At 47.4% G+C, this 15,066-nt stretch overlaps 1 protein-coding gene across 1 annotated transcript in view; it reads left to right on the top strand.

Moving 5' to 3' along the window:
* VPS9D1 (VPS9 domain containing 1) overlaps positions 1-15,066 on the top strand; it is a 287,723-nt gene that overhangs the window by 165,467 nt on the left and 107,190 nt on the right. Inside the window, exon 10 of the mRNA XM_078671009.1 lies at positions 3,342-3,850. Coding sequence (XP_078527135.1) covers positions 3,342-3,850 — 509 coding nt within the window. The remainder of the gene's footprint in view (positions 1-3,341; positions 3,851-15,066) is intronic.

The following is a 15,066-nucleotide window of genomic DNA, read 5'->3' as shown; positions in this document are numbered from 1 at the left end:
GCAGGTGTTGAATGCTGGTCCTCGCAGTCCCGGGGCCGCGCCTCTCACCTCCACTGCGGCCTCGCTATTCAGCTCCTCTGCTCCTCCGTGGCCTGGAAGTCGTGCTGGCAACTCCTGTTGCGTAGGAAAGGAAACGGGTGAATTCACTGCAAAAACCTCACTGCGAGCGGCACCCCTTGCTTGAATCCTGATGGTGCAGTGAGCAAGGGACTCATGTCTGAGCATACCCTTCCACACTCATGGTGGCCAAAATAATTTCAAAAAGGGGGTGGTGATGGACAGAGTATCTGAGTTAATCAGAACACTCCTACCCAGTCAACAGATCAGGGCTTGATCCATCACCGTTTTTTAGCTCACTGCACCATCCCAGTTCAGAACCTGGCTATATGCAAATTAGTCTGTCCCTGGCCCAGTGCATCATGGGAACAGGGCAGACCAAACTACCAAGCCAATTCTTCACTGGTAAGGAAACAAGCTTCCGGGGACCGGTTTCTGGCATTACAGCCGTCTTCGGCCCGGCTTGCTTGAATCCTGATGGTGCAGTGAGCAAGGGACTCATGTCTGAGCATACCCTTCCACACTCATGGTGGCCAAAATAATTTCAAAAAGGGGGTGGTGATGGACAGAGTATCTGAGTTAATCAGAACACTCCTACCCAGTCAACAGATCAGGGCTTGATCCATCACCGTTTTTTAGCTCACTGCACCATCCCAGTTCAGAACCTGGCTATATGCAAATTAGTCTGTCCCTGGCCCAGTGCATCATGGGAACAGGGCAGACCAAACTACCAAGCCAATTCTTCACTGGTAAGGAAACAAGCTTCCGGGGACCGGTTTCTGGCATTACAGCCGTCTTCGGCCCGGCTTGCTTGAATCCTGATGGTGCAGTGAGCAAGGGACTCATGTCTGAGCATACCCTTCCACACTCATGGTGGCCAAAATAATTTCAAAAAGGGGGTGGTGATGGAAAGAGTATCTGAGTTAATCAGAACACTCCTACACAGTCAACAGATCAGGGCTTGATCCATCACCGTTTTTTAGCTCACTGCACCATCCCAGTTCAGAACCTGGCTATATGCAAATGAGTCTGTCCCTGGCCCAGTGCATCATGGGAACAGGGCAGACCAAACTACCAAGCCAATTCTTCACTGGTAAGGAAACAAGCTTCCGGGGACCGGTTTCTCGCATTACAGCCGTCTTCGGCCCGGCTTGCTTGAATCCTGATGGTGCAGTGAGCAAGGGACTCATGTCTGAGCATACCCTTCCACACTCATGGTGGCCAAAATAATTTCAAAAAGGGGGTGGTGATGGACAGAGTATCTGAGTTAATCAGAACACTCCTACCCAGTCAACAGATCAGGGCTTGATCCATCACCGTTTTTTAGCTCACTGCACCATCCCAGTTCAGAACCTGGCTATATGCAAATTAGTCTGTCCCTGGCCCAGTGCATCATGGGAACAGGGCAGACCAAACTACCAAGCCAATTCTTAACTGGGATGGTGCAATGAGCTAAAAAACGGTGTTGGATCTAGCCCTGATCTCTTGACTGGGTGAGAGTACTCTGCTTAATTCAGAGACTCTGTCCATCACCACCCCTTGTTGTAAATAATTTTGTCCACCCTAAGCGTGGAAGGGTATACTCAGATGTGAGTCCCTTGCTCATTGCACCATCAGGATTCAAGCAAGCCGGGCCGAAGACGCCTGAAATGGCAGAAACCGGTCCCCGGAAGCTTGTTTCCTTCCCAGTGTAAGAATTGGCTTTTGTAGTCTGGTCTGCCCTGTTCCCATGATGCACTGGGCCAGGGACAGACTAATTTGCATACAGCCAGGTTCTGAAACTGGGATGGTGCAATGAGCTAAAAAACGGTGTTGGATCTAGCCCTGATCTCTTGACTGGGTGAGAGTACTCTGCTTAATTCAGAGACTCTGTCCATCACCACCCCTTGTTGTAAATAATTTTGTCCACCCTAAGCGTGGAAGGGTATACTCAGATGTGAGTCCCTTGCTCATTGCACCATCAGGATTCAAGCAAGCCGGGCCGAAGACGCCTGAAATGGCAGAAACCGGTCCCCGGAAGCTTGTTTCCTTCCCAGTGTAAGAATTGGCTTTTGTAGTCTGGTCTGCCCTGTTCCCATGATGCACTGGGCCAGGGACAGACTAATTTGCATACAGCCAGGTTCTGAAACTGGGATGGTGCAATGAGCTAAAAAACGGTGTTGGATCTAGCCCTGATCTCTTGACTGGGTGAGAGTACTCTGCTTAATTCAGAGACTCTGTCCATCACCACCCCTTGTTGTAAATAGTAGAGAAGGGTGACCGGCATAAGAACGGGTACAGTGTCCGATCAAATGGATTCTTTTGAGAAATATCAAAGAGGAGCTCCTTCTGAGCAAAGGGATTGTAAACAAAAGTTGATGCAGATTTCTCTTCTCTGATAGAAACATAGCGCTATTCTAAAACAGAATGCATAGGTCATTCAAAGACTTAAACAGTTATTTTGTCTAGTTTCAAAGATCTTTGTACCTCTGCCACCGGAATGTTAAGCAGTTTACTGATTGAAGAGTCTATAAGATCAGCACCATCACCGCCTGGTACTTGTAATTCATCTATGCAGGGATATACCTCTGTTCTCTTACTTGTAGTTTCAGTGAACCTGTAAAAAGCTACACCTTGTCATTGTTGCATGTATTGATAGAAACCTCTTTTTTCGTTAAGTCAGGATCTTCTTTGCATTGAACAACTGTTTCCAACAACATGGTGCTCAAAAAGAACTCATTATTAGGTCTTGAAGCATTCTATTTGAATGTAGACAATTCAGGCTGTGAATGCTTGAGGTAAAGAAGGGATCTAGTACTTTCTGGAGTTTTCACTCGACTGACCATGGATGTATTGTCTGGTTCACTGGTATCAACAATTGTTCGCTGTCCACGTACGAGAGAGTGAAAAAGGAAAAGACAAGTAACTGATGCTAGCGCTCAAGGGTACTTATATGCGGCTGCACTCCATCACCTCCAAGCCAGTATAGAGTCACTGCAGAGCGACACAACTGCACCTATCAGAGCTTGGGAGCCCTGCTTAAAAATCTCCAGATCCAGTCTGGCACCTGGAGGATATTCTAAGGCAAAGAATCTGCGGTTCATTAGACTATCCACCAGATTGAGCATTACCAAGGGTAAGTAACTTGTTCTTCTGTATCCTTACTAACATTAGATGCAAGAAGTCCCAAATCCTCGAATTGTTACCTAACTGTGCATGAAATTATAAGCTCAACAGTTGACTATGTGTCTGCACAAGTATTGACAATCTCATTATTTTAAGAAATGTGTTTGTTTCTTGTAAAGCTTCCACGATCACCCTGTTTCCCAACTTCTGAAGAACCTTCAATACCGAATCTACTGCAAACTTTACCCTGTTATAAGCAAGATTTCCGCTGATCCACCACCAAAGACTTCTAACATCTCCGCCCTGTCACGCAGCACACAGGAACTACTGCGGCCCATGCCAGTTGGCCACCGTCTGAAGTCCTCTCAGAGTTTACATTGTATCACATCCGTCCAAGAGAATAACAGAATCAACAAGCAGGGAATGAGGCACAGCCTGTCCACAATGCCCCTGATCGAGGACCTGAGTGTTATTGACCAGGCAGTGGAGCAGGACATTGAGGATCAGGTGTTGTACAGGACTGAGGACAGACCGCAGAAAGACATTGAAAGCCCTTTTGAAGATCTAGGCCCCCTCGTGTTGGAAAATGAGGTAAAAGGACTTACTGGCCCCATCGAAACAAAAATGGAAGCGCTAACTGCAGAAGAGCACCTGAAGATGATTGTGAAAGACATCCACAGTGCAATAGGTGAGCTTTATTTGGGAATATCATTATAAAGAGCACAAGCCTGGGAAAGGTACTTGTTTTGTGTTTCTTGCTTACGTGACATCGGTCTAGCACAGACAACTGTTAAAATAATTATTGTTTTCAGAGACTTTTAGTAATTTCCGCTACTTCTGCATACAGGCTGTCCCAACTTACTACCAAGTCCAGGGACCAAGACTATTTCTATAGCTGATCACTAGAGCTTTAGAAGCCTAGTACCACATTCACCTGCATAAGTGATCAATGTGCATCAGAACTGACTTCTAGCGAGCTCAGTGGCTTTCTGCACTCGGTCTCTGCCCTGTCTTTCTCTCTGGAGATTTTCTCTTAACTGATGTCTCTCTTCTTCACTCTGTCTGGGCAGTCATGTCACAGTACTCACTGATCTCTTGCAGCAGCTGATCCACATAACAGTAATTTTCTGCTTGCTTCTTTGCTACCATTGGAGATGTGGATTTCATCTCTAGGAACAGGAGTCAAGAGCTGGGCGTAGGTGCTCCAGAACTGGGCACTGTACACAGCAGCCTTTTTGCCTGTGAGCCTCTCTACACAGTGCCTCTCAGTCTGAAGTTAAGTTTCTTGGCAAATACAGCTGATGTGAGTAACCCAGCAAGTGTGAATACATTAAACCATGCAATCCAATATCTGACAACCAGTTCAATTCAAACAGATTCTTATTGTCACAGGAAAGGGTAGTAAACACCTGGTAGGCGTAGGCTATTCAGGGGAGTAGAGCCACCTGTACGCAGTTGATTGCAGTCCCAGGCTGTTAAGAACGATACAAAACCTGTCTCCTCATTATCCTCTACAGTGGAACTCAGTGTCTGTTGAGTGAGGGGGAAGTTGAAAAGATGGCTGCTAGGGAATCAAGTAAGGTACCTCATTGCAGGAGGAAGTGAAAGAGGACTGCTTCTTCTGTTCTCAGGCAAACTCTCACTTTTACCCAAGGCCCATGTAGCACAGAAAAAAGCAATGCACCTAGAGGCATACCCCCAGCTGAGTCAGCTTCTTGTTCCAGCCATCAGCAGCAATCTTTATTTTATAACCCATATTTATTGCCATTTCTGAAGACCAAGTGAGCTATGAAGACAAGACCAATAAGCAGATAAAGCAAATAGGATAACATGAGTCAGCTCAAGCAATCAAGTGTCTGAATACCCTCGCCAACCAGAAAGATAGGGAGCAAGAACAAGAAAAAAAAGAAAAGGGGGGGTAGAAGGAGAATTAGAAGATGCAGTGCAGAAGGAAGTGTGATTAGATTAAAAGGGGGAAACTGACTAATGCTCTGCGAATTCTCGGAGACTCACTACACTCTGACTCAGTTCTGTTATGGACCTGAAGGTTTGAGAATCCCAGAAGGTTATCCAAAGCTGTTTAAAGAGTTTACCATGGCAGGTTGTCATCTCTTGATCCCCTTTTCAGTGTGTATAACAGGTTATCCCAATCTCCCACAATTGGGCACTTGTGCAAGCCTCTAAACTCTTCCCTGCATACTGCTGTCCTCTCAGCCTCACCCTACTTAAGGGTGGCCTGGTGCCATGTGACAAACATGGGGGTGGGCACTATAGCCTTCCATCTCCTAGTGATTGCTTTTTTAACCAGGACTAAAGTTAGGCAGAGAAAGCGGGCAGCCACTTTGTCCTTTCTGCGGCATTTATAGATTTGAAGGGCGCACACCTCCCAGCAATTCATGTTAGCTAATCTATTTATGACAGTCGACTTGTCCACAACCGCAGACCATTAGGCTGCCTAAAGACAGACAACTCAATAACGTTATAGAAATTCATAGAAGGTGCGGTGCAGCATGTGATAGGAGGCGGTGATAAAGGCAAAGGTTTTATTGGCTTTATCGAAGGCTAAGCATGCCCAGTGTAAAAAATAAAATTGTGTACATTTGAACCTGGCATTTCACGAAGTGGCGTGTTGATATTTTATCAACTCCTTCTACTCATTGTCATGTAGTGCTCTGCTTACCTCGGCTTCTCATACATCGCATAGATGCTGGAATGTTAAGTGCATGTGTTGCTGAAGTGCTCTATACGACTAGCTAATTTGTTTCATGCCATTTCCCAACACATAAAAGGTATGCACCAGAACAGGGGTCTTCAACCAGTAGCTCGTGAGCTACTGTAGCTCTTCAGCTACCTCTGAGTAGCTCACCAGTGTGCAGCCCAGCTTATTAAAGTATAAAGCTTTTGCTTAGTTGAATTATTATACATATAAAAATAAATAAATTACACAACACTAATAATATTAGTAGATCTCAATGCATTTCATTGAACATAAGTTGCTTCCACCACAGAAAAGGTTGGAGGCCCCTGTCTCGGGTTCTGTGCCTGTAATGTGACATTTAGCCTTAAGGTCCTTAACCTTGAGCTGATATGTCAGGAACTACCCTCGGTCAAACTGTTCTTTGAGCACTTCATGTGAAAGGAGCTGACCTTCCTGAATCAATTCCCCAGTGAAGTGAAGCACACATTCTCCCAACACCTCAGATCTACAGCTGTAAGGTGACTGATGAACTTGGGGAACCGAAACAAGGCGATTGCAGGGACATAGGATACTGTATGCCTGGTGAGCAGCTGTCTGAGTATTAAGCAGCTCAGAACCGTGTACAACAACAGGGGCAGTCCACACACAACTTTAGAGCCCCGCAGAAGCAGCATGCCTATTCCACCAAGTCACAGAGGGCCTCCACTAGAGCATTTCTCTTCCTGTGAATGTCTCGAAAGGCAACTTCTCATCCATTGGAGCTGCACTGCCAGGTTAAAATGTTCAAAGTTCGGAGCACCCAGCTCATCCTGGTGTACATGGAGACTCTGTTTAGCCAAAGCTATCCTACACTGGCCGCTGCTCCATATTATTTTTCCTAAGTTGAACTTCTAGGTCCTGAAAGAACGTCTTTGTGATGAGAAAGGGGAGGTTGGCAAAGTAGTACAGGAGGCTGGACAGCATCACCATTTTAGCCCATGACCGATAAAGAAAACATCCCCCAAAAGGTTACTTGCACCCTAATACCAAATGCTACCCTAGTGAGGGTTGGCCTTGCGATTCCCAGTCAGTGTGATTGATCTTAATCCATAGATAGTGATGTTACATGGTTCTTCTGTGGGCTGGGGCTGGTTGCTCCACAACATTAGTTAAATGGCCAGCAGCTCCACATGGCCTAATCCCCCATCCGCTCCTTGCAAGGAAACCACAGATTCTCTATTAAAATTTTCTTTATTTTAACAACACCTTGATATACTTGGCGTGGCAGCTCAATTACTCTCTTTGCAGTAAGGCAGGAATCTAGATTGTGTGTCCTTTCAACACCAGTCAATCCACAATAGTGCTAAATTCTGATCTAACTCTCCAGGGCATTGCACATGAAATACTGTTCTGTAATCTGCATGGCACACATTCTTTGCATCAGGCAAAATTTATATAACACCTTAGAATGAACCTTACCTGTAGAGAAATTGCTAATGAGACTGTTCCTGATGAGTGACTTCAGAAAATCCAAACAGCCATTCACACCAGAGTCTGGAAGACACTCCTAGCAAGCATAAGGTTCATGGTAGAGTTTATCAACAGACCCTAACACTGCTCTGTGGGATGCTGCTTTTGTCACATAGATCCTCCTACTGTGCAGTCCATAAGTAATAACCTAGCAGATTGGGCTATGAACTGCTCTCAAAGCGCTACATGCAACAAGCATGCTACAGGTTAGAAAGTTATATTTTTCCCCAGTCTTTGACTATCGTAACTTTACTAAAAAGGGTTTGTTTGGGTAGAAATACATTGTAATTAGTAAAGTCAACCCTAACCACTGTGTGGCGCTGCAGAAGTTGCATTAGTTGTTCTAGCTAATTTATTCCAAAATAGTGCTTTACATGCACTTTTGCATAATTTTTTTTCTACATTTTCCCAGGGGGAATCTACTTTCAAAATCTTACCTGGGGAAGGCTCCTTTGCTGAAATTCACATCAGCTATTACATTTGGCTTTCAGAAACGTCATTTGAGGATTTGGGTGGAGTCAATAGAGTAAGTGAGTGGTGCCAGTGGAGGAAGTGTGTGCAGCCGGGAGAAGTGGGTGGAGCCAGAGGAAGTGGGTGTGGCCTCCTAAAAATATTTGAGCACCTGGACCTAATATTTTACAAATTAAGCACTGCTCTTATGTAGACCATAATATCATTGCGCATAGAGATGCGACTTGGGTTCTGTCTGCAAGCGGGATGTCCCAGACGCACCCCTCTGGTCTTAATCTGTTGGCCAGAAGTTCTATGGTGTATGCGAAATGTGAAGGGGACAGGAGGCACCCCTGCCGTGGTGTACCCTATGAACCTTTAAAGGGGCAGAAATTAGAAGACCCTCCAGACTCTTGCAGTAGGGCTTATGTAGAGCAACTGAAGGAGTCACATGATGTGCTCCCTAAAATAAAATCTAGCCATCCCTGCGATCAAGTACTACCAATACAGGGTGTCAAATGCCTTTTCTAGGTCAGGGACCAAGCAGGCCGAGTGAGGCCAAGCTAGAGGGGGCCAGGTCCATTACTCTGTAGAGTCTGCCTATATTCATGGGTGTGCTACTCCCAGACACATAGGGCCATATGTATCATCAAACTATTTTGCATTTCCTAAATAGCGAATTTTAAGGAATCGCTATTTAGAAAATGCAAAACGGTATGTATGTACAAAATCGCTTTTCAATAGTGATTCCTTAGCATTCCTAATTTGCGATTAGCAAATTGCTAATCGCAAATTACACATTCATTTCCATGGGCCAGGAGGCCCATAGGAATGAAAGTGCAATTTGCGATTAGCAATTTGCTAATCGCAAATTAGGAATTTTTTCAAGGGTGCAGGGGTGTCTCAAGAACACCCTGCTGCACCCCTGAAAAAGGCATTTGGGGGCATATGGCGCACATACATGCCCTAAGGGCATGTATGGGCGTCATATGGCACCTGTGTTTTTTTGTAAAAAAGCTTTTTGAAAAGAATTCGCAACTTACCACCAACTAGAAGTTGGTGGTAATTTGCGAATCCTTAATGGCAATTTTTGAATATTTTTTGTTTGATACATTGCATTTAAGGAATCGCAAAATGTGCGATTCCTTAAGTGCAATCGCAAAATAAGGAATAGCAAATTTTGCAATTCCTTATTTTGCATCAAACATGTTTGATACATACCATTTATCTAATTAGCATTCGCAAAGGCCGAAATTCGCAGAATTTCGGCCTTTGTGAATGCTAATTAGCTTGATACATATGGCCCATAGTCATTTTAATCCTGTTGATTAAATTGGAGTGCCCTATAAAATTCAACTTGCCAAAACCTGAAAAAAAATTATTATACAAATTCAGAATAACTATTGATCAGTATGAAGATGGAGCTGAGAGAGCACGACCTGCCTTAGGTATCAATACCATCAGGGCCTCCCTAGGTGATTGCAGCAATACGTACTCGAAAGCTGCTGCCTCCTATAGATGTAAATAAATTAACTTATCCTAATTACACTTATCCAAACCAGCCTCCTCTAAATCGAAGATGGAGGTGAGATTTTACTTCTGACAATAAGGAAGAGTGTATATGACAATATCAATTCTCATTACACACAATGATTCAGTTTGTACATACCCACAAACTTACACGTTTGTTTGCCAGATTGTCCTGAGCATCCAGACATGAGACTTTCTGTACCCACCCCTGGAAGAAGATCTATTCCTGAATAAGATGACATAATATCGGGGTAATATTGTTCTTATGTGCATTTATGTAGCACAAAACTCACCTGGGAGGGTATGCCAGGCCTGAAGCAGGAGTTGAATGGGCAGAACCAGGGCTGCGGTTAGGTGGGTCCAGTGTTGTGTAATGCTTTGTATGTGTGCGTGAGAAGTTTGAAGAGTGCTCGTTTGTGGATTGAGAGCCAGTAGAGCTCTTCGAGATGTGGGATGATGTGATTGCAGGGTGGGAGATTGAGGGTGAGCCTGGCCATTTAGTTTTGTATAGTCTGGAGTCTTCTGGTCAGTTGAGCATTGATTCCAACATGGAGTGTATTTCTGTAATCCAGCTTACTGGTGATGAGGGCTGAGTTACAGTTCTTTGAGGGTTAGTGGGGAGCCATCTAAAGATCTCCTTGACTCCATGATGTATCTGGCTCGTCTGAGGATCGAACACGATGGAAAGACTTGGTTCTTTGACACTCCTGATGTGGCCGCGGACTGGCTGGATCGTATTGAGGGCTCGGACTCTGGGGCTCAGGCCCGAACGGACAGTGAGGAACTGTGAACTCTTTTAGACTATTAGCCGCACTGATGCTGTCGCTGGCACAGAGGGTCTGGTAGGGGTTGTTCGTTCTCCCCCCCCCCCCTCTGGACTATTTTTGTCCGTGACTATTTTTGTGCCTTTACCAGATGGGGGGGACAGTGGTTGGTTTGGGAGGGGCGGCCTGTTGTAAGGTCCTCCTCTGTTTTTCTACCTTTAGATAATTGTAGTTAGTTGGGGGCGACAGGCACACTGCGAGTTGGGGATGTGCATTTGCTACATGCAAGGGTGCAGGGCGGGTGGTTGGGGGATTGGGTGTGGGGTTTTTGTGTGTGTTGGTTTGTTTGTTTTGTATGACCAGGGATTGCTAAGGGTGCCTTCGGATCTGTTCTTCATTGGTATGCTGTATGGCTTCTGTTAGACAGGGTCTGGGGTTCTCTATCCTCAGCTGGAACGTGAATGGATTGGGTGATAAGATAAAGCGCACTATGGTGAGTCAGTTAATTAGGCGGCATTTGCCAGATGTAGTATTGCTGCAGGAAACGCATCTCATGGGAAAGCGATGTATGGCGCTGCACAGAGGAGGGTACAAGCTTGTTGCACACACTGGTTTCACGTCTGGCTCTAGGGGTGTGGGCATCTTAGTGAAGAATTCCTTTCCCTTTACGGTCAGATCGACTTGGGCTGATAAGCGTGGCCTTTATGTTGGCATATCGGGGCTCTGGGAGGGTAGGCCTGTCACCTTTGTGTCTATTTATGTCCCCCCAGCGCTGCAGGTTGACACGTTTCGTGACTTGGGCCGGATGTTCCTCACTTTACCCGTCAGCACCATGGTGCTTGGCGGGGACTTTAATGCAGTCATGGATGGCGAGTTGGATAGGTGCCCCTTCCGTGTGTTGTTGCCCTCTCGTAGGTGGTTGCCCGACTTTCTTTCTGCGTCGGGATTGGTAGATGGTTGGCGTCTCAGACATCCGAGTGCTATCGAGTATACGCATGCCTCGGCGGCGCATCTCTCCCTCTCGAGAATTGATCACGTATTATTGCCAGCGGCTCAGGCAGCCTTTGTTCGGGATGTAGCTCATCTGGCTCGGGGGGTTTCTGACCACTCGCCGATTTGGCTTCAGCTGTGTATGGGACAGGGAGATGTTGGTAGAATTGCCCCTATAAACGCGTGGCGTCTGAAAGACCCAGTAGTAAAAAAGGAACTTGTGCGGGTTACGGATAGTTATTTTCGTGAGAATGAGGGTTCGGTCACGTCGAGGTGCTCCCTTTGGGAAGCGTACAAGACTGTTGTGAGAGGGGAGGTCCTCTCCCTTGTCTTTGGGCAGAAGAAGAAGAGGAGGACGGAATTGGATAGAGTGGAGGCGGAGCTCTTGGCCTTGGAAACTGCGGTTTCCTCCGGGAGTGACCCTGGGGCGAGTCATCGCCTCGTACTGCTCCGGGATGAATACAAGACTCTGACACGTGACGGTGCGAAGGCACAGCACGCCAACACACAGAGTAGGATCTATGAGCATGGGGACAAGGCAGGGAAGTTGATTGCTTGGCTGGAAAAGGGTGACTGGGGGTCCCGTTTGGTGCCGGAGCTGCATATTGCGGGCTCCGGGGTCACATCGGATCCTCAGTTGATAGTTGAGGAGTTTGCCCGATACTATGAGGAGGTGTATTCCTCGGCTGGCTCTTTTACTGAGGTAGATAATGCTGACATGATACGGGATATACCGATGCCTGCCTTGTCGGAGGATCATAGGAAATTGTTGGACTCCGCCCTCACGGATGATGAGGTAGCGATGGCTATTAGGGGGGTCCATTCTGGCAGGGCTTCTGGCCCCAATGGTCTCCCCATCGAATTGTTCAAGCCATATGCTAATCGATTGGCCCCGTATTTGAAGGACATGTATATGGAAAGCCGGGATCGTAGGGAGTTGCCCTACGATCAACGTGTTGCCAACATTGTAGTCATATACAAGGAGGGTAAACCTAGATTAGACTGTTCTTCGTACCGCCCGATTTCTTTGTTGAATGTGGAGCCTAAGGTTTTGGCTAAACTGCTAGCCACCCGCTTGGTGAAAGTCATCTCGACCTTGATCCATCCGGATCAGTCCGGTTTTATGCCGCGGCGTAACACCGCCCTTAATCTTCGTCGGCTACATGGCGTGGTAGCGGGTGCGTCTCGCATCCGCGAGCCGGCTGTGTTGTTGTCTCTGGACGCTACTATGGCCTTTGACCGGGTGGAGTGGCCTTATCTTTTCGCGGTTCTGATGAAGCTGGGGTTTGGCCCCGTCTTTATTGGCTGGGTTCGTCTTCTTTACTCGGCCCCCTTGTCTCGGTGGTCGTGAATAATCATAGGTCCCGTGACTTTTCTCTTGGACGAGGGACTCGACAGGGCTGCCCCCTCTCGCCCCTCTTGTTTGCCTTGGCCCTGGAGCCGCTCGGGGCCTGGATGCGGTGGGATCGCTCGATCAGAGGGTTGCGTTGGACTTCGGAGTGGGAGGACAAGATCTCGCTTTATGCTGATGATATTCTGCTGTACTTTACATCCCCTCGCAGTTCCCTCATCGTTTTTATGGACGTCCTTGCTATCTTCGGGAGATACTCGGGCTTTGCGATTAATTGGGCGAAGTCGGTCCTTTTTGTTTTGAGCGGGGATCCCCGAGGGTGCCTGAGAACTGCCCTGTGAAATTGGAATAGATCAGTTTTCGCTACCTTGGGATCCAGATTTCTAAGGATCCCAGGGTGCGTTTCCATTTGAATCTGTTGCCCCCCTTGGCCAGACTTTGTGCGGATGTTGCGCGTTGGAAGACGCTGCCACTCTCTCTGTTGGGCCGAGCTGTCCTTTTTAAGATGATGGCTCTCCCGTGATTTTTGTACGCTTTACAGAATTCCTTTGACCCCGTGCCCCCGTCGTATTTTAGTGAGATCGAGTCTTTGCAGCGTAGCCTTCTGTGGGAGGGGAGGCCGCGCATTGCACTGTCGAAATTGATGCTTCCTTGGTATGACGGGGGTATTGGTCTGCCTAATATCCGGAAATATTACTGGGCGTCCCAGTTGGCACCTATCAACCATGCTATTTATGGCTCACCGGTCGATCCGGGTTATGCGATGGACCATGGTCAGGTGCCGGGGGGAGAGTACACCCGGGTATTATATGCGAAGCGCGGTCGTTTCCCGCTGGTAGGGCCTCCTTCGATCTCCACGAGGGTGTGGCATGAGGCCAACAGGGACCTTAAATGGGCTGGGCGCTTGACACTGGCCCCTCCATTGTGGAGTTCTGAGATGTTGGGGATGCTCTGGAAAACGAAGGGGTTTGATCGTTGGGACTTGATCGGTATAACACAGGTGCGTGATGTGTGGGGTAAGGGCAGACTGCTGACGTTTGAGGAGTTGCAGGCTAAATATCAGCTGAATGAGACTGAACGGTTTCGATACCTTCAGGTTAGTCATGCCTTGTGTGCTGTTCTCCCCGGGGGCGAGGCGCCGCCGGTGGCTTCCCCACTCGAGGATCGATTGCTTGATGGCCATGTGCCCACTAAGGCGATTTCCTTAACATACAGCAAGCTGGTCAATCACACCGAGGACCCCTTGGTGCTGTTGCGCGGACAGTGGGTCGCCGATGGCTTTGTTCTTAAAGAGGAGGATTGGAGGGAGGCGGTGTCGTCCCCTAAGGAAGTGGCGATCCCCATGAGACTCCGATTGGTTCAACTTCGGATTTTGCACCGCTCCTACATCACGGGTCCGGGATTGCTGAGGATGGGTTTGGCTGGGTTTGCTGACTGTCGGAGGGGGTGTGGGCTGCCTGGGACGTTCCTGCACATTCTGTGGGAGTGTGAAAGGGTTCGTGACTTCTGGGCCAAGGTGCATTCGAAGATGAGTGAAGTATGGGGAGTGAGGGTCGAGATGGAGGCGAGGAGATGCCTGTTGAACGTGTGGGAGCCTACGGACCTGCCGAGACATGGTAAGGTCTGGGTGGCTCTCGCTTGTGCGGTTGCTATGCGGAATATAGCACAGCTTTGGGGTGCTTCTCGGGCACCTCGGGTTGGGAAATGGATGGATGACCTTGAATGGTGTATGTTTCGTGAGAAGTCGGTGTATGTGTCCAGGGGGCGACCCCGCAAATGGGTCAAGATCTGGGGAACCTGGAAGGCCTACCGAGGCGATATCTGTGAACCACCGGAATTGGATCCTGCCAGTGTGGACCAAGAGGATGCCTAGGCCCGTTTTCTTCTTTTAATTGATTGCTATTGCCTTTGGAAGCATGCATCTCTATATTTGTAACAGTGGTCACCCGATGCGCTCTCGTCGATGTTTGTATATGTATTGTTTGTTTATTTTTTTTAATAAAAAGAATTAGAAAAAATAAAATAAAGATCTCCTTGAGCATTTTGAGTATGTGGCAGCAGGTGACAGAGACTGTGTTTACTTGGCTGATCATAGTGAGTTGGCTGTCAATTACTAGTCTGACATTCTTTGTATGGATTGCTGGGAGGGATGTCCCAGAGCAAGGGGCCTTTACCAAAGATTACTACTTCCTTTTATCTGTGTTGAGCTTTAGGCAGTTGCTTTTAATCTATCTGGTTTCTTCTGTCATTTAGTCAGAGAAATTGATCCAGGTGTTTTATGTAGTGCCAGTAACAAGAGTATAAGCAGGGTTTGTCAGCATATGATATGATGTTGATTCCGTGATCGTGGATGATACATGCGAGTGGGGTCATGTAAGCCTTGAACAGAGTGGGGCTGAGTGAGGATCCTTGTGGAATTCTGCAGACGAGGTTGCCAGTGTGCAAGGTGAAAGGAGCCAGGCCGACTGACTGGGTGCAGTCTCTCAGAAAGTAGCAAATCCAAAGAGGTGAGGGACCTTGGAGGCTGGCTTAGTGCTGTCGTTGGATAAGGTTGGGGTGGGGACAGTGACAAAGACTGAGGAAAGATCCAGTAGGATGAGAGCCGCAGTGTC

Source organism: Lissotriton helveticus, chromosome 12, assembly GCF_964261635.1.
Source record: "Lissotriton helveticus chromosome 12, aLisHel1.1, whole genome shotgun sequence".
NCBI classification, from domain to species: Eukaryota; Metazoa; Chordata; class Amphibia; order Caudata; family Salamandridae; genus Lissotriton; species Lissotriton helveticus.
Note: the sequence above shows the minus strand (reverse complement) of the source record. Positions and strands in the feature narration are given on the sequence as shown.